General features: G+C 43.9%; 1 protein-coding gene across 1 annotated transcript in view; it reads left to right on the forward strand.

The window, feature by feature from the left end:
- The first annotated feature begins 5,497 nt into the window (after positions 1-5,497).
- The window catches only part of SPTBN1 (spectrin beta, non-erythrocytic 1), a 93,194-nt gene continuing 78,483 nt past the window's right edge, over positions 5,498-20,208 (forward strand). The window contains exon 1 of the mRNA XM_075708598.1: positions 5,498-5,678. Coding sequence (XP_075564713.1) covers positions 5,531-5,678 — 148 coding nt within the window. The 5' untranslated portion in view covers positions 5,498-5,530. The remainder of the gene's footprint in view (positions 5,679-20,208) is intronic.

The following is a 20,208-nucleotide window of genomic DNA, read 5'->3' on the forward strand; positions in this document are numbered from 1 at the left end:
GAGGTGGAAGTCCTGCAAAAAGGGTAATTGAATTACTTTCTGTGCTCATCCAGCCTTGGGTTCAGAGAAGGCTACCAGAAAGGAGGCGGTCTGTAATACTGGTTTCCTTGACATACCTATGGGATACGTAGGAAATGGAGAGCATTCTCTTTGTTGCAGTGGGTGTGCTCATACTGGCCTCTGGACCGTGTGGTCTAGTAACCTAGAGATGAAAGTGTCCATATCCCCTTTTCAGTCCTCTCGGCCATTCAGTCATATACAATTTATTGTAACTTGTCAGGAAAAACTGCAATAGGTTGGACTGTGCGTTAGCCAGGGAATAGTCTATTTACATAAGTAATGAGACCGTCTGGGGATTGCTGTTCAAAATACATTTTCTTCAATCACAACACCATAAAAACCTGTTGACAATCCTTAGATAGTAAGTGTAACATGAAACTAACTACAGCTTAGAATGTTTCGGAGAAGAATAGTAACTCTTGAAAAACAATAATGTTTACTTTAAAGATAAATGTAACTATTAGGAAGTAATTCCAGATGTGTGGTTATGGCAGAATTTTAGTGATTATAGTCTTAGCCTATTTAGTGAATTACATTATTGCATTTAAAGTAGCCAATGAATTTTTTTTACATTAACTCATTCTTCAGATGGTCTGAATAAAACTGTTTATTTTCTATTATCAGAGAAACAAACAGAGCAGAATCTGGTTTGTTTATGAAAGTAAATACAAAAGGTCTGACCCCTGGATATTGCCTTTGAAAATTGTCTGAGAAAATGCTCTTCCTGGTAGCTGATGCTTTCTTCAAGCCATTTCTTCTTTTGAAGATAATGCCACCGCCCCCACACACTCAAATTATGGACTATATTTTAAAGAATGCTTTGAAATGAAACGGTCTTTAGTCTTATGAGGTCTTCTAGCGTTGTATCAACTGCAGAAGGCGATAGAGTGCTATATCTTATCAATGAAGACAGATGTTTTCGAGTTTACAAAACCTTTGTTTGCCCATCATGGCAGGTCTGTGCTGCGTATTTTGGGGACTGGAGCAGTTGCGTGCAATTTATTAGTTCACCCTTGGGCTTGCTTATCCCTCTCATTGCCCGCTAATGTCTCACAGGCCCAGCTGCACACAGCAGTTTACAAGTTTAGGAGGACGTGGACTAGCTGAGAAATCCCAATGCCCGTTTTCTCAGTTTTTAAGCCCTGTATAAAGGCCACTTGGAGTCTGTGTCCGAATTGTGAATGGTAATGAAATTGGGACCTGCCATTTCTAAAATGTCCTGTTAGCTGTAGGCTCGTGTCTGTTGTATTCTGAGAACGGGTCAGTGTGGAGTCTTCTGTTCTAAGACTGCTCAGGATGTTGACAGCTGAAATTCATGTTACATTTGGGTCTCCACAGAAAACATTTATTAGATTGGTGTTTCAGCTTAAAGCCAGGCCAGGATGTTTAAATGACAAAGGTTGTTCCTGCTGGAGCACAGGCTTTCTTCTGCCCCTGTGCTTTCTGTTTGTGCTACATATTCTATAGTGATTTCTTGCAGGGGTGTGCGTGGGCGCTTTGCGCATGAGTGCAGAGTGCTGCGGTAAGCTAACGGTACACAATACAACCGTCTCCTGCTTCGTGCTGACTGCGCAGTCAATAAAACAAATCTGTAATCACAAAGTACTTGTTGAAGTCGTCGAGCAGGGGAGGTCTGATCAAATCAAATTACGGTATTGAGCAGCAGTTAGTGCAAGTAATGTGTCGGGCTTCAAATAAATGTGTAAAGGTGTGCGTGTGACGTATGCCTATGTTCTGCACACGCACACAGTTTTTTAAGCTTGCATCTTTCAAGTGCAGGGCTGATTTTATGGATGACAGATCTCACTGGAGGTCATTAATAGTGAACTAGGCTACATTAAGAGCTCCAGAAGAATTCTCAAACGTTTTTCCCCGTTACTCTCTGGGCAGTTGCAGACAGTGTTGGTGTTCCCGTTTGTCAGATGGGGACACCCATAACTTTGGAACAAGATTTGCCGTTGCAGCTCAGCCCGTCTGCACGACCTCCATTTCTGTAGTAAGAAGCCTGGAGGTTTCTGCCGGAGCTTGTGTTTATCTTCCCTCCCTGTTCCCGGAGGCACCAGGGGGTTGTGCTGGACCGGAGCTGCAGCAGGAGTCTTAAGAAAAATTGTTTTTCAGCACAGGCTTAAGGCGGTGGTTGCACATTACGTAGCTGGGCCTTTCTTTGGAAGAAGGCAGGGCAGCTTATTGCAGTTGGATTGAATTGTGTTACCCTCACCTCGCCACAGAAGTGCTTTTGCTGCAAGGTACTTATTTTTATCGCTGCAGTGTGTGTCTGCTACCCGTCTCTGCTGTCCCTGTGTTGTTGAGCCGCATCCCAGCAAAGGGAGCTTGATGTCAGCCAGCGGAAGAGGCACTGCTTTTATTTTCAGCATCTCTGCAGCATCAGAACAAGGGTGCAGGTTTCCTAGCCCTATAGGTGTTAGGATAACGGGCGCATTTTGAGCTCAATTTAGCTTTATCGAGGATAGATTTTGCTTGTGTGATGCTCAAGAAGGGTAAGAGAAGCGATAAAGCACAAGTTACAGTTGAATTTATTCTGAATCCAATTACGTGTACATCCAAACAGGGATGATACAGAATTAAATGAAATCTGACGGCTTGTAGCATCTATACTGAATTAGCGTGTCGCTGCATCCCATTTTTAGGGTCACTGCTTTTATTTTTATAGTTTGAGCTGCTGCTTTTCCAGTGGCATATCTCCTCCTCTCCATTGGGCACTGATGAATACAGAAAGCTGAAAAGATTGAAACTGCTGCTGCAGAACAGTCTGATTCCACTCGTCATTTATACCAGGGTTACTCCACGGATTTAATTGGAATTAACCCCGATTTCTGCCTGCGTGCAGGAATCAATAGGAGGCTTTTGTCCAGGCTTGATACTAGATGAGGATCAGGTGGCGAATGCTGTGCAGAAACGTTTCGGGTGGGATTTAATCCTTTCCCCCATCTTTGCTGCTCCATCCTTTCATCTGTTCGTAGCGGCAGAATCTGTCCGGCTGAGGAAAGACCCATCCCCAGAGCTCCCCGCTGGAAAGCGGCAGCCTGGGCGCGCGCAGCGAAGGAGCATCTTATTAAAGACCTTTCCCAGAGCAAGTCTTTTTTGGTATTCTCTCAGTCTGTTGGCAGCTTACCCATAGCTGAAGCGATTTCTTCCCACCTTTTGTGAAGGTTGAATCGCTCGCGAGCAGGCGTCGGTGACGGCTTCTGTAACAGCCCGGAGCGCGGCTCGTTTCCCCTTTCTGTGCAAAACGAAGGGATTATTTGGCAAGTAAATATGCGCGGAGCCTTCTCATCTGTGGCGGGGAACAGGAGAAAATCAACCCTGCCCGGACCGCCTGGAAAATTAATGCCTCTGAAGCGCGTGAGCGGCGATAGTCAATGCGTCGGTTTTCCCCTGTGAGCGGGATTGGTGTCAGCTGCAGGATATCCTCAAGTTTGGGACGGAAAGCCGGCCTGGTAAAGGGGGGGACATGGCGGGACAGGGATGCGGGGAGGGGAAGGTGCTGTGCCCTGCCCTGCTCCCCTGCGTCAGTAGGTGGCACCAAATGGCCGGCCCCGGCGGGGAGGGTGGCTGGCCCTGGGCTCGTCCCCTCTGCGCCAGCTGGCAAGATGACAAGATGGCGGTGGCAGGCGAGCCCTGCGTGGCCAGGTCCCCCCGCGGGGCGGGGTGTGGCAGGAGGGGACCCCCCGTCTGCTTGGCGGGGTCTCGGCCTGGGCTGGGGTCCCTGGGTCCTCGGGGGCAAGCGGCGGGCCTGGCTCCCTGGCCTGTGCCTGGGTAAAAGGCCCAGCGCTTGTGGAGGGCTCCAGGCCCTGACCCCTCCTCTGTTTTGCTGTTTTAACCAGCGCAGGGGCTGACAGCTCGCAGGGGTGAGAGCAGAAGGAAGCAAACAGACAGATCCACAAAATGAGAGTTTTTTTCTCAGATACTCTTAGTTTTCCTGTCATACAACCATTTTAGCAGGCATGGTGGTGTTGGGTTGACAATTGGACTAGATGACCTTACAGGTCTTTTCCAACCTTAATGATTCTAGTCTATCAAAACCTAGTCGCCCCCCCCTTCCCCAAACATTTAACTGCATTTTTTTATAACTATTATATTTTCATAAAGGTGAACTATGTGTTTGCTCGTATTTGTTTACGAGAGGAAATGGGCTCAAGCTGTGCCAGGGGAGGTTTAGGCTGGAAATTAGGAAAAATTTCTTTACGGAAAGGGTGGTCAAGCATTGGAACAGGCTGCCCAGAGAGGTGGTGGAGTCCCCATCCCTGGAAGTGTTCAAAAAAACAGCTAGATGTGGCACTTCGGGATATGGTTTAGTCTGGTCTACCCTTGATTGGTTTAGGTGGGCTTGGCAGTGTAGGTTAATGGTTGGACTGGATGATCTTAAAGGTCTTTTCCAACCTAGACGATTCTATGATTCTATTCTATGATTCTGTGCGCTTCAGGGACAGCCTCTTGGTCTCTCTGAGCACTGACGTTGGAGACTGGGTTATGGAGGATGCAGCGCAGCCGCTGCTTCACCCCCAGCCTTGGATCCGTGCTCCCAGGCCAGCGGCTGTGCCGGCAGGGTTCGCAGCCTCTGGTTTAGCAGCCGTTTGTAACCTCCCTCCTCTTCCCCCAGAGGAGGTGTTAGGCTTTTTTATATTTAGTGCCGATAAGTACATGCAAATGCCGATTAGAAAACGGTACGAATATGCTAACGGTATCTGACTGCCTGAAAGAGGAGGACCTCATGTAAAGAATTGCGTTGGTGGGCTACCATTTTGTTGCTAGGGAGAGTTCAAAGCAACGCACCTGTAGTTGTTTTTACCTGGATTAGTTCATAAATAAATTCCCAGGACTGGTCACAAAATCAGTATTTGCATGTAAAGAAAGAAATGTTTCCTCAGATCTGTGTTAAAAAGCTTCTGCTGGTCAAATGCTTATATGACTTTTTAAGCATTTGCATTTTTTCATCTGTATGTGTACCATTTTATAAAGGTGTTGAGGTCTTTTTTGCACTTCGGGTTTTTCTTAGCCGAGTTATCCGTGTCTCCATATGCTGTAGCCAAAGTTCACAGATTTACAAAGCCGACAGGCTGCTTTTGAAAGTAACTGTTGTGAAAGTATCTCACTGCACTATTTCATATGTGTTCTGCTTTGCGCGGAGTTGAACGTGACAATTCGGGATACGTGTATGCAGCAAAGCTACTGGCTTGAAGTTTTGCTTTTGTGAAGTATTTAATTTTTTAAGAAGACTTGGAGCATTCAAGTGCTTTTTGAAGGACTGGTTGGTATCTAACCTGTTCTTGAGCTTGTGCCCAGGCTTTGAGTGAAAGTCATTGATTTTTGAAATCGGAAGTCTCGAGCTTTTGAATTTTACAACTTTCTTCTAATACATGTATATTGTCTAAATCGTTATTATGTATTTTTCTTTTACAGAGGTTTTTAAGAAGAATCTGATGGTGAGAATAGGTTAAGAAGACTCAGGATGACGACGACGGTAGCGACAGATTATGACAATATTGAAATCCAACAGCAGTACAGCGATGTCAACAACCGCTGGGATGTCGATGACTGGGACAATGAAAATAGCTCTGCTCGACTGTTCGAACGATCCCGCATCAAGGCCCTAGCTGGTAAGCACTGATCACGTGGGCAAAAACTCTGATGCTCTGTGTGTGTGATAGTACGGGATTCTGTCTTCAGTGCCTGCACCTTGTTGGTAAACTAGAGCTGAAATTTTCCTGAGGTCCAGTGCGGTTTGACCAAACAATTTTTGAGATTTTGTCCATTGACATCAGTGGGACATGATGGTCTCATGTTGCTTTGCAGGATGTGCTCATATCTGAACATTTTGCAAATACTTGGCTGTTCAGATTTACTATGAAGGCTTCTTTGGCGTAAGCACAGGAGAGCAGAGATTTCATCCATGTTTGTTTTTGGGGGGGATTTTTTTGCGTTTTGGTTTGGTTTTTTTTGTTTGTTCCCCCACCCCCCAATTAGAAGGTTTTACTGACTCTGTTTCTCACCTCATCAATCTCATCTGATATTAACCACTTTGGCTGTGTATTCAAATTGTTTTGATTGGATTTCTGTGATTGCCAAATGATGTTGGTTTCCAGATTTGGAAAAAATCAGGAGGATAACAAAGTTCTGCTTCAAAATATCTTCATTTGGAGGTGTTCAAAACATCTCACTTGTCCTGAAATGGAGGAATGTGGTGGATGGAGATAGTTGTCATTTAGTAAATAATGCTGAAACGGTAATTTTTTCTGAAGAAGTAGAGCTTCTGAAATATACGCTGTCTTCTGCTGAATTACACTGTCATCGGCAGAGGAATGAAATTTGATTGGGTCTTTGTTGTTGTTGTTAAAGCATTTGATTATTGTGTATTAAAGGCTGTACATTAACCAAATTTGTTTATGCAGCAAGGAGATTATGTCATGTCCTCTCAGCTCTGAGGCATTGCCCTGCAAAGCAATTTTTGTGCGTTCTGTAAATGATTTCCTGACTCTTATGGTAGCACGCCGACATTCCTGACCTCTGAACAAAATGCCTCAGTAGCGTGGGACATACTGTAAGCATGGAAAAGAGCTCAAAATACGCTGAGCTTTCTGCTAGTGAAATTTTAGTTACAAGGATGGTTTTAAACCCAACGCCTTATAACATGTTGAAGCAGGTTTATTAAATCAGCCGTACTGAGACAAAGGTATCATCTGTTTCATTTGTGTTTCCGATGAGACCAACTCCGGAGCACAGCGTGCCCTTTCTCCCCTTGATGCCGGCTGCAGGAGTGCATTAGATGCAGAACACCTTTACGTGTCAGGCACAGGGCAGGATCAGGTTTGGAGCTGAGCAACAGGGAAATGAAAGACTTCACGCAGGTGGGCAGAGAGCAGATCATATAACCCTTACTGAGAACAGTAATGGTATTGACTTAATGGAACTGCTCACAGAAAAGATATGTGTTAAATTTTGCTATCTTTAGAAGACTTTTAATTACAGCAGTTCTCATCACAGCGTGCATTTGAAATTACAGGTAAAATGCCTGACCTGGAACGGGGCTGTGCTGGTGGGGTCAGAAGCAGCCTGACCAATGCCTGTGGTGGTAGATGAGAAGAATCTTGACTTGGGTTTTTTGATCTTGTTTGAGGAAGAAGCCGTATTTTACTCCTGCCACATGAGTGGTTGTAGGTTATATTATATTCCTTGGGTGGGCAGCGCTTTTAGTACAAAAGTCATTAGCAAGATTTGGGTCCCACATCTAGCCTTTACTGCAGTTGGCTGTGCCACTCACTTTTGCGGCACGCAGAGCTCCCCACCTGAGTAATGAATAATAAACATGAAACTCTTACTTCAAGGAGAAGTAATGTAAGGAAAGTCCTTGAATTATTTAGATAGCCTAAAACAAATACCAATGTCAAAGCCAATAATTTTGCTGAAGATTCTATTCAGAGGCATATTTAAACGTTTTCTCATAGTATGATGTATTTATTTTTTTCTTAATAAGCCTTACTCATAGTTATCTCAATTTGATAGTTTCATACCTGTAATTCTCTAGTGTTGAGAATACTGTGTGCTGCCAAACTTGGCCTAGCATGCTGCACTGCTGCAGCGCTGCTTGAAAGCCGAATCATGATGCAGGGAGAGAGGGACGAAGAGAGGTTTGTATTGCAAATCAAAGGTTATAGTTAAAGGCTGAGCCATGGTACTCCTGGCACCATTCAACGTATATTTTCGGATATGCTGTTTGGTGAGTCACCTTCCCTTGCGTCTCCCCAGAAAGGCATTTCCAAGTTTTTAACTGCTGCAGCCTGGAGCTGGGATAACGATAATCTCTGTCATTGTACTCTTTAAATCGAGACAGGCTCTTTCTGGAAAGGTGTACTCTAATTCAGCTGCTTGTCACAGGATCAGACACAATAATCACTTGTGAAAGCCTGTGGCTGGAAGCGCACACAAAGCCACGCTGGGTGATACCAGGAGGCTCTTCTGGGCTCTAAACCCCATACATTTGACTGACTCTTGCACCATCACTTTCTCCTGGGTGAATTTCACTGCTCTGAAGCAGAAGTAGTTGTGCCCCACCTGCAGGGCCCAGATTTTCTGAGTAACACTCCAGTCTGACTTAGATGGGCACAAGCACCTTCCTGCATCTCCAAGACTGGCCATCTTCTGACAGCAGCATTTTTCTTTCTAGAGGTCCTAGGTTAGTTGTCTCTAAAGGCTGCCTGTGGATGTCCAGCTCTTTCAGAATGTCTGCCTTTCATTGAAGTGACAGGATAAATCAAAAGACTGTCAATGTCTTGCAGTTTATGAAATGCACATGTGTCTTTATCTCCTTGACCTAGTACAGAAGGTTTCAAAATAAACAGACCGGGCACTGGTTCTTTATTCCCCATCTATAAGATGCAAGGTGTTGCGTTCAAAAGTAGAACAGCTGTAGGCATTTTACACCGCGCCTGACTAATGGGTGTATACTCAGTGTGAATCCTTCTGTTGGTGCAAGCATCTTCTGTCTGTTGTCTTCAACAAGTTGTGAAGTGCCTCTTCTGCGAAGCTTCCATCTTGTATTGATTCTGGTTTACTGTAATTCAAATGAAGCTTATTTCCTTTAAGGTAAAGAAAGGTAGAGACTGAGCAGGTGAGAAGTGAGTTCTGTAGCCAGAGTCTGATATTCTGTCTTAGAAAGAATCATAATGGTCCCATGTTCCAGCAGGACGCTGAAATATTTAAAGAGCAAAGCAGGAGATGGTGGTCAGAATAATCTGTGATCCGAACAGGCAGTGTATTGGAGAAAAGCTCAGTTACAGCAGGTATGACATAGTAACAGCAGAAAAGCACTATAGTCAGCACAGCAGCTGATAACTGATCTTATTAAAGTGGTCTGTATACCATGAAAACCAGACTGCGAAGGATTGTTTCAGTTTTAAACAACTAAATCATCTGGGAACTCATTTTTCAATCAGAATCCAGATTTGAAGGGATATGCAACCGGATTGGTTGCCATTCATGTTGAACTAGCTCACTCTGCAACTGATACGAGAAGAAGGTAGCTGATCTCTACTTTACAAAGTAAGATATCCCACTGTAGGAAATCATCCTTCACCTGTCCTTGTTCTCTGTGGTTCTTTGGAAGGTCTTGCTGGAAGACCAGGTAATTCTACCTGCTCTGTAGAAGCCAAAAAGATATCGTGTTTGGGCAAAATTCTTCATTCACAAATCCTCAGGTGTTGGATTTCATCTTACCAAGGACCATTAGCTAACAAGATTTGCTGTGCAGCACCCTGGCGCATAGAGCTCTTAGGAAAGCCTTAAGAAACAGTACAGCTGTTCAGCAGAGTTTTTCACCCTCAGTCTGGGACTGTGGCATTCAGATGTACCTTGCTGGCAGTCTCAGATGCTGTTTTCAGGTAGTATGAGAATTGTCAACTCCAAAACTTTGCATTTCTTCAGTTAGCTAATTCAATATTAAAACATGCTTGGCTAAAGTTACTCGCTTTTCTGCTTGTTTGTATTTTATGCTTTTGTCCTCTGTGTTCACCTGAGTGACCGGAAGGTCTGTGACTCAGCTGCCTGGCATGTGAGTTAAAAAATAATTTCAAAGTTGAAGCATATCTTAGTGCAGGGCAGATGAAGCCGTGCATTCCTTTTCCAGCTCCACCTAAGTGACTGCGCATAGGCGAGGACGCTTGCTGGTGTTGCACGTCACTGTTCTTGAACCGTACGGGGTAAGGAGACTGCATTTGTCGTGCAGCTTTCCTTAGTTGTCCCTACTGCACAAAGAGAAACTAGGCTTATCATTCACACCAGTAACTTAAATTCTCCCAGAAGCAAAGGGTTATACTACTGAAAAGTTTTTCTTTTTAATAGAGTGGAATACCTGTTTCCTAATGATAAAAAAATAGAGAAAACTATGGGAAAGTGCTGGGTACCATATGTGGGGGCTAGTTCACGCTATTGGCCCTGATATTTGAGCCATTCCCCCCACAGCTCCAGTGCAAAAAGTCAGCAGAACAACCCCCAAAAAAGCGAAAAGGAAGATCCCGCTTGTAGTACTCCTCAGGTATCGTGCACCTGCTTGTCCCTGCTGCCTAGTGTCTCTCTCATAGCAAAGTTTCTACTGTTTCACTCTGAGTATATACTAAAGAGAGAAAAAATCTGCACGGTCAGAATGAAGTTTCAGGTCTCAAGTCAACAGAAAAGGACGAAATACAGTGTCTTAGGGCTTAAGAGAATAAACCTTTGGTTTATTCTTGGCTTTGAAAGAGCATACTGAGAATAATCTCTTGCAGTACATTTCATGAATATCCAGTGCCTGAGCTATCTGGGACTTGAAAATGGGTGCACTGATTTTAATAACAGCAGTGGTTAAGGAAGGAGAACTCAGCAGTATATTGATGCTTGTAAATTAACTTTGAAGGGCATGTGAAGGATTCACTTGACGCTAAACAGAAATAAAAACCTTACAGCAGTGAAACTGCAGATGCATCTTCTCAGCACTGGTGTGGCAGTGCTGGTTATTAGTCCCTGGTGTTGGCAGCAGCCAAAGGCCTAATGCAGACTTACTCAGGTGAGCGTGAAAGGGCTTCTTTTGAAGAACTTTATTTTGCTCAGATAAAAGCTGATGGAATTATTTCAACAAGAGCTCTTCCAAATGTCAACCTCACCCAATGCTTTCCTTCTGAATTTTACTTCTGGAACAATTTCTGAGCTGTAGTTTCTAAGCTGCAGTACTTTACCAGAATCTGTAGGAGGCTGGTGTTAAAACCAGGAGTATCATTTTGTGTGTTCTGTGCCACGCAGGCATCAAGGGAGAGAGCACGGCAGCGGGGAGGCTGCTGTCCTTACGCATGTCACCTGCAGTGCTGGCTGTGACTACTGATGAACACGGTGCTCTTATCATAAAACAAGAAAAAGCTTAGCCCATCTGTCACTGCTGATTTATGTGTTCGCTTTTAAAGTTGCTGGTGGAGAACCGTTTCTAAAGCAAATAGCAAAAACCAGACAATAAATAATATTTTGTTCTTAGGATTTCTATTTTTCAAGATTATCAGTAGACTGACCCAAAAAGAAGTGTCACTGTTATGTCTACAGTACATAACTTTCAAGTAAATGTGAACAGCTTGTATTCAATGACATCCTATCAAAAATGTAATTTGGTACAGAGGTCATTTGTATCTATTGCTATAGTAACATGATTTTTGGTATCAGTTACGCAGAGTTTGGGGGTTTGCTCACTCTCTTTAGAATCAAAGTAGTAGTGTGCAAACTACTTGGAGGTGTAAGTCAGATTCTCTGTAGTCTGATTAGATACCAGATCCATGAGCCAAGCTTCTGAAAAGTATTGCTGAATGTAACGTAGGAGTTTTTTGGAATCACGCATGCTTGTCTGCCTCATGGGTAGTATTTATGATTACTTAGTAACGGAGTGATGCGTGAAAGCGATGGCGTCCTGGTGAATAACCGTAATCTGGCAGACATTGCTCAAGCAGGACAAGCGGAGCTGGAAAAATAGGTTTTTTGCTTTTTTGGGGAGGGAGCAGGATAGGAGCGGTTGCTGGTAGCCCCACTCTGGAAAGTCTGACAGTTGCGGTCATTTTATGTCTCTGATTAAATTCTTTCAAGGCTAAGCAATATCGAGTTGGACATGTACACGGGAGAGCCCAGCGTCTCGCCAGCAAATGAGCCTGTACTGATCGATCTTTAGATCTTTGAATTTCTGTGCATTAAGTTCCTGGCCTGGAATACAGGTACCATATCTGCTTCTCGTAGTTTCTTGTGGAGAAGCCCAGACATACGCCAGTCCTTATTCACAAGGGGCTGACTCTGTGCTTGGACAGCAGTTCAGTAATTTAGCAAAATAAGGTACAAGAGAATTCTGTACTGTAGTTAAGAAGTGATTAAATATAAAAAGCCATCTGTACTTAGAGGAAGAAGATGGAAAACTAATATATGTAAGATGGAAAACTAATATATGTATGCTGACTCTGGGTGCACGTGTGCATATGCGTATCTGCGTTTAGGATATTACCAATGAAATACCCATGAGGGTAATCCTGAAAGCAGGCAAATCTGCTTTATTGCACCTGGGTATTAGACACCTTGGCACTGCACTAACTGCCGTAGCGTGCTTCCTTACTTGCACTGATTTTGGGTGAGAACTATGCCTTAAGCCCAGACTGGCACAGCGCAGCTCTCCTGTCTATGTTAGTTTTCAGCATCCGTTCATCACCATGGCATCAGGAAAGAGTAAAAGCACCGGGGGACGTGCTTTTGGCTGCCCGCAACGCTGAGGTGAGGGAGATGCAGCGTTCTGCATCGGCTGAAGCGGGGAGAGGCAGGGTAGGATTTGTGAAGGGGAGTAAAACACTGGCTGCGCCAGCTGCTGAGGGAAAGGGGAAATACTCACCGTGAGATGCCGTCCGTGTAGTTAGCGAGAGCTAAGCCAGGCAGAGCTGGGCTAAAGTCACGCTGGAGTTAATGATTTAGGAGGAGACCCTACCAGCCAGATGGTCAGTTGGTAGGAATTGGCATTCTCCCTTGGCTTCTGGAAGGCCACGCTGAGAATCGGGACCACGAGGCTCCTGGGAGACCGTGCTGGAAACCGCAGCTGGGAACCTGAGCCACAGCGGCCCATCACGGGAAGCCTGAAGACTGAAAAGACTGTAACGTTCTTTGTTGTTGGAATCAGTGTTTTGGGGGTATTGAATAAGGAGAAACCATGGGATAACTATTAATGACCCTTCTTTGAAATACTGAGATGGTTTTTAGATATTTTGCTGAGTCGTCTTAATGGAAAGGACTTCTTGTTTACAGAAACTACGTGCCAACAACGGCAATTAATTTTTTTTTTAAATCTATGACTTTTATCAGGGATGAGGTTGGCTGTGGATGCATTTCAAAACCTAGTCATGAGCCTATAATTTAAAACAAGTCTTTCCACAAAAAATGCGTATGCAGAAGAAAATGTTCTCGTCTTATGTCTTTAGCATCTAACGAGCAATGTTTCTGTATTTATTCTATTTATTCAGCCAAATCTGCAATGTGCCTTGCATTTTTCCTTCTATTTGTTGCTTGGATACTGCATGAAAGCACTCCCTGAAGTATAAATAATGTCTAGCAGAGCGTACTGCAAAGCAAAATTCAATACAGAATTAAAAAGTGTTTACTAATTTCTGTTAACCTTGGAGCTCTTCTGGTGGGGAGGGATTAGTGCTGAAATCATTCTCTCAGATCAGAGCTTTGATTGTTATCTTGAGGTAATATCCTCCAGATTGCCTTGAGACGAATTGCCTTGACAGGGAAGAGGCAAAAAGAACAGGAACAGGGATGAGCACCAGACAAGTAGAGAGGATGATGAAAATCTGCTTCCAAGTTCCACTTTTTAGTTTCTAGCGTTCTTCTGAACACTTTTGAACTCTTCTAGTGAGCAATGCAAACACTACTATTTTTTTGCCAACCACTTCGTACGTGTATGTCGTATGATGGTTTTCTGAAGTTTTGCTTCCTTTGCTCTGAATAATAACTTCACGAGTTTGAGGCAGTATTTGTCAATTGATCGCTAAAGCTTTTTTGCAGAGATAGGCAATTCCCAGATGGGGAAATTTTGTGGGTGAGATTTGATGAAAGAAGGTTTTTGAAAATAAAGAGATGTCTCTTTTATGTTGGCTTTAAAAATGAGGCTTTCAGCTCATGCTTCTGCATCTAGTATGGGGGTTTTTTTTGGGTTTTTTTTTGTTTTTTTAAAAAAAACCCAACAACTTCCAACAGTTTCTTCTAACATTTTACTTCTCTTTCATTTTGAATGAACTGAATGAACAGAATCGGCACAAGCCTGTACTACCTCAGCTTTTCTGGAACTTTGTTGCTTAGGTATAAGAGGATCTAAAATTCTGTAGAGAGCCGAATTAACTTCAGAGGTTTCTAATTCAGGGGCTCGAACTCCTCCAGTTATGGAACTGGCAAAACAGAGAGGGCCTTTTTTTATTCCTCTCCCCTACACTGACCACGTGTGAATGTGGCTGGGCACAATTGGGATGTATTTGTGAACATGAATATAGTTCATATGCTTTCTGTTCTATCCTTGTGAAGCAAGGGAAATAGTAGAAATAAATTCTCTGGCTTAAGGGAGATTTGTAAAGATCAGTGTGTTCTGCTTGTTGTTTTCCCCCAGTTTCCATGTTGCTCAGGAGTAGCAGGAGATTGAATGTTCATGCCTGAGTGATTATGGTGTAGCAACAGTGCATCTTCTGTGCTCCTGGTCAAACTGGGGGGAAAAAAAACAGTGCAAAAGGAAGAAAAGAAAAAGGAGGGTGGGAATCTCTCCCTCTCTCTCCCCTACATATAAACATAGATGCAATTCAGATGAGGAAAGGAGGGAGGGAGAGGCAATGAAAATAAATCCAGCTTCTAAAAAAGCACATTAAAACCCATAAAAGAGAATTTTCTGGATGAAAATCAAAAAGTGTTTTCATGCCAAAATTTCACGGAAGGCGAGTATGTTAAGTGCGTACCTGTCGCACCATGCTTGATTTTAATAGACTTTTAAAGGGTTATTCATCTAAGTCAGGGAGCAAACCAAGTGCATTTCGTGGGCCGCAAAGAAAACCTGCGAATGTAGTTGTTACAGTTTTTCAGGGATGGTTTCCCTGCTTTGATGAGTTCACGGAGTATGGGAAGCAGTACAGTTCAGAAAAACGCATTTGGACTGGAATACGAACCAACACAAACCGTGATTTTTTTTCCAAACAGGAGTGGCTCATGTAGGTCTTTTCTGCGGGCTCTCCTGGCGAGCATTCCACTGTTGCAGTTAGCAAGGACACGCTGTTACAAAAGTCATGTCAACTTTCCTGTTAATCTGGGACTTGTGTAAACTGAAACCCGAAACCAGGTGGAACTGACCCAGTTTCAGTAATAAATTGATATTCTGGCCTGATTTATGAAAAGATTCCCAAAGGTTTTGCGCTGCTTTGGTCTCAGGCGTCGCAACCCACAGGTTCATCTTGAGCCCAAAGCTGGGTTGTGCCCGGGACTCGGCACGGAGCTGCTGGAAGGCCAGCCTGGACACGGCAAAAAGAAAACATGCGAACAGACCCTTCTGTAACAAAAATCCTTGCTGTCTCTTTCTTTTTAATCTGCCCCTTTCCCTCAAGTTTTGATTGCCTTGGCTCTCCCAAGCCCCCGTGAGTCACAGAGAATCTATCTGGAAGGGACTTGGAGGACCAAATGCCTTGGTGTTGGCCACTGACCTACAATCCCCTTTAAACAGAAAAATTGAAATACTTTCTGAAATAGTAATGTTACTTAAGAGAAGATCTCTTGTATTTATTTCACCTTCTTCCAAGACAGTTGCTAAGCATTGCAGGAAATGGCGGGTTTATAAGATGAATGGTTCTGTTCCCACTGATACCTGCAGAAGAGTTAATTAAGTTGGCACGCTAATTCCTGCTTAGTGTGTGGGCTGCTTCTCTCTGTGCTCCAGCACCTTAGATATAAACTAAAGGGAAAACAGCTAACTCGTCAGCATTAATGTTATGCAAATTGTCAAATATGATAAAAATAACTATTTCCTATTACATTCTAGAGCAATCCACAGCAAACCCCATCCTTCCTTACTCTATTGCATACGCAGGGGTTCTGGTTTTACTGTGTAGACGGGGGTCTCGGCAGAGAAGTCGAGAAAGGCAAACACGATTACGAGTTTTAAGTTCTTAACTGTGGCGCTGAGGGGATGTGTAAGAACTTTACCCTCTTTCAGGAGAAGAGCAAATGTTGTGTGATTTCTGTGGCATTTTAGATTAATAGATCATCCTTTTTATCTTTTTTTTTTTCTAGTTAGTCACCAACTAGAGAATTTACAAGAGCAAATAAGAGCAAAGAGGAAAGACGAGGGTGATGATTAACCAGATTCGTAATTATTGTAAGCTCTGGTGTGCATTCTGCTTCCCATTAGAAAGATAATTTTCTTTCATGGAGTTGTAAAATCGCATCTCTCTCTCGGAACACAACAGTACAAAGCATGCATTTGTTTTATGGCACCCAGGGAACATTCTGCGTGTTGTTTTCTTGGTTTTTCGCATATGCATTAAGTGACTGTACTTTGAGGGTGGGCCTGTTTGGAACGCTGTGTCCACCACACATACTATCTTTGGTATTTACCCAAGAAAGCCAGCCAATATTGGTTGACTTTATTGGTGGAAGGTAGTGTAGATTGATGGATGGATGAGGTTGTCAGGGAATTTCTAGCTATTCCAATTCTCGCAAGGCTGTGTGAGTAATGTTAACGCTGCACGCTTAACAGTTATTTTCTGCAAAAGTTACAAACTGGGTCCTTGGCCAGGAGTTTCTTAGAGGGTCTTTTGTCTATGCTTCCTTTCAGATTATACTAAGATTTTTCTTAAGGGATTTCTTTTGGCTGAGAGAAGTGATAGTTCTGTTCAATCTAAGAAACTTTGATTAGGGGTTTGGACAGTAATTTTGCTAGATCTAACATTAGTTTGTTCCTGAGAAACATTAGTTTTTTCCTTTGTGGTAGGAGCCTGTTCCCTTCAGCAGCAATTTTCAGAACCGTGTAAAGACGGATCGCAGATCCTTTTCTCTTCTGGGGTAAGCACCTGCCTCCAGATGTTACATCTACAGTCGTAATATTGTTGGAATCAACCTCTTGTTCTCCTTGAGGCTTTGCAAAGCTCTAATGTCAACTAAGTCACACTTTGCAGTATGGTTAAGTGGGTAATCATTTGCGTTTTTATTTAATAACTCTTAACAAGTACAAAAATAATGCAAGCCATCATTACCAGTCAAGTACTATGGGAGAGGTACAATTCAAAGAGTGCAAGCAAAAATTATTTCACAGCCATGGGAGAAAACTGAGAACAAAATTTAGAGGTGGGGGGGAAACCCAACAAAACCATCCCTGCCTGATATACTAGATGTATGATTTGGCCCTTATTTTTCTCCAGTAGTGTAATCAGTGATGAATTACACCATGGACGATTTCAAGCTGTGTTGATTTGATAAGTTACACTTGGCCGAGTGCTAAAAGTTATCTTATCTATGGCCTTTAAAACATTAATTCATCTCCATAATATATCATCTAATTGGTAATATCAAGGGCTTAGTCAATTAAAGAGGGAACAGAGAAAATGAGTAGAACTTGGGTACAGAAAAGGGCTTTGCATGGGAGAACCTTGTGATTGATTGGATGCATTGCTACACAGTAGCGGTACACAGATCTCAGGTTTGCTAATTTGTAGTCAACAGCAAATTAATGTATTCAGATTGATGTGACTCAAAATTGGGAGCTGGCAGGATGCCCATTTTTAAGAAGCCTTGCTAGGTATGCTGTAGAGTTTCACAAATACAGACAGATCCCCATTTTGCTTTGCTCTTTCTACCGAATTACCACCAACCTGTGAAGTGGGGCCATCAAAATGGACGCCGGGGCCGGCGGAGCAGCGGTAACGCTTCGGCAGATGAGTCGGCGGCGCCCGGCTATCGGGCCATCCCTGCAGCTGATACGATCGTTAACAAGGTCTGTCACATCTGTGGCTCGGGGACCTGTTGTTCAGCCCAAATGCCAATGTGCACGGCAGCTAAAATGAGGTCAGAATTTCACGGCGAGCGCTGCTGAGTTCTCCACAACGTGTTCGGGTCTTGTGTCTCTGTTTTTCAAGCCTTGAACAAAATAAGCTCAGTTCAAACGCGGGTTCTTCCCTTTTGCTTTGGCTTTCCCCCTACTTGCTGTGTAGCCCGCACTGCTCCATACCTGCTGCCGTTCCTTCTCTTTTTATAGTAGCATTTAGTGCTACTGGGCAGGCCAGACAGGGAGGGGGGGGGACAGGGGGGCGACATGGACAAAAAAACCTCAGACCCCAACTTTTGTTCAGTATTTCTTGGGAATCTTAGCAGATTCAGTTGTCCCGCAGGGGACAATCTGAAGTGTAAATTCATGTATGTGGTGTTAATGTTTTATGACGGGGTGGGGAAAGCTAGTCTGTGTTTTACGTGGGTCAAAGCCAAATGATTACTTTTAATGTTTTGCTTTTGTAATATTTTACTTTTTAATATTTTCAATAATGGCCACGTGCATTAGTGTGTCGCCTGCCAAAGGTGTTGGGAAAGCTTTCAGCTGGGGAAAAGTTCCTGGCTCCTGATTTATGGCCTTCACGGTGTTATGAATGCTCCAGCTCTCCTGTCAGTCACTTGGACTTCAGTTTTACCTTCTGAGCTCGCATAGCAACACCTGTTTGCTCAAGGTGGGACAGTAATGAGCTGATATGCCTGCAGGTAGGGCCTGGCTGCCTGCCTGCTCTCCAGGGGAAGGGTTTCGTTTAATTATAACATAGGTCAGGCATCGCAGGCAAAAGCTGCTGTTGGTAGAAAGCTGCAGGAAAAAAATTTGTGACTGAAATAAGCCTGTACTTGTGTGCTGGGTAAAATGTGCTTCTTGAGCTTTAGGGGAGCGTGCAGTTGTATATTAACGGCTCGGTTTACTGCGCTCTGTTCCTGTACATTTTGAGGCCTTTTGTATTTTTGTGTTGCCCATCTTCTCTCCCATCCCAGTCTGGAAATCCCATGGCCACAGCTGCAGCGTGTGGGTCCCTGCGTGCTGCAGGGCCAGCTGGCTGCACAAAGGTTATCGGGGGAAGGTTTAGCAGGACCGGGGCACCGGCCGTGCCATATCAGCGCATTGTTGCCTGGAGAGCAGCATCCTGCCTGCCGCAGCGACGAGTGCAGGTGCTTCCTCAGATCCCCCTTTCGCCTTGCAAAAAGGCGCTTTGAGGGCAGCAAGCCTGCAGTACCTCGGTCCCTTGCACGGCCGTGTTTTCGCTGCCCCCGCGGGCAATCGCTTTCTTCCCCGGCGCTGTAAAGTCTGTCTTGGGCAGCTGAATAGTCTTCAATGGCACAAGTGTAGGTAGTGCTGAAAAGATTGAAGGCCAACTTTCAAAAATGTTTTAGGGTCTATTTGAGGTCCGCTGTAGTACCAAAAAGCCTTGTGTAAATAGAGCTATATTGATACAAAGGGGTTCACTGAAATATGCTGGTAAAAGCCCTTCTGTATCAATATAATAAGCAACTCTGGGCTAGGGCTACGTTGTTGTTTTAAGTAAAACAGTATAGTTAAAAGCCAGAAATATTTTAAGTGTGTTTATGACCTTGGGAGCAATGTGCCAGGCATTTTCAACAGTCTGTGTGTTTTTGGAAACCCCAGTGTCAGTTGGGAAGTGTTGACTTCCATCACTTCTCCCTGAATTAGCAGTGTTCGTGGTCGGACTTCTTGCGCGTTTGTTCCCCGGCGTGTTGGTAATGGCTGGTTGAATTTCCACCGTAGGCCTAGCAGGAGCTAGGGCTGCAGCGAGTCGGTGGGAGTGGACTGAGCTTCTCCCACAGAAATTGCTCTCACATAAATTACTATATGACTAAAAACTTCTGAAAGGACAGTATCAAAACAAAGGCAACATTTTGAAATGTTTAATGAGGGGATGGAGTGGGAGGAGAAGAGAACATGGATTCCATTTAAGGAATTTGGAAATGCTAGAAAAGAAAAAAAAGAGAAAACATTTGTGTGAATGTTATCAGCAGTTTTAAAAATGAACAGGCAAATGCCACATACTGAGAATATGAATGTGGAACTGACCTTTGAATTTCACTTAGCAATAAGTGGGCCTAGGAACTCATGCCCCTGAGGGAAAACTGACATTCTCTGTCTCTACACCATCTGCAGGAGCTGACTTCTGGTGCCTAGCCCTGCTGCTGCTGCTGTGCACATTTATATTGCAGCAGGGTATTAAGGTGCCAGTCAGCGGCAGGGCATCCTTATTCACGTTACAGCCCTCCCCTTCCAGCACATAGCCCAGACAACCATTAATCTTGCAGTAATACCCAGCACGCTGATAAATGGGCAAGGAGCCACGTACACAGGAGACGTCAAAACCTCCAGTATCGACAAGCAACATGAAATGAAGCGACAGGAATTGGCTGTTTAAAAAAAAACCTTTTCACAAAGCTTTCGTTTGTTTCTAGCGGAGCGTACGTCTTCCTGTGTCCCCTCCTTGCCTGTTGCTAAATACCGAATGTGTGCTTCTCTATGCGTGTGTTACTTTTTCAAGTGAACAGTCTTGCAGATAAGTAAAGTGCCCTCCTTTTCATGTGATAGTAATC

This window comes from Pelecanus crispus, chromosome 3, assembly GCF_030463565.1.
Source record: "Pelecanus crispus isolate bPelCri1 chromosome 3, bPelCri1.pri, whole genome shotgun sequence".
Classification (NCBI taxonomy): domain Eukaryota; kingdom Metazoa; phylum Chordata; class Aves; order Pelecaniformes; family Pelecanidae; genus Pelecanus; species Pelecanus crispus.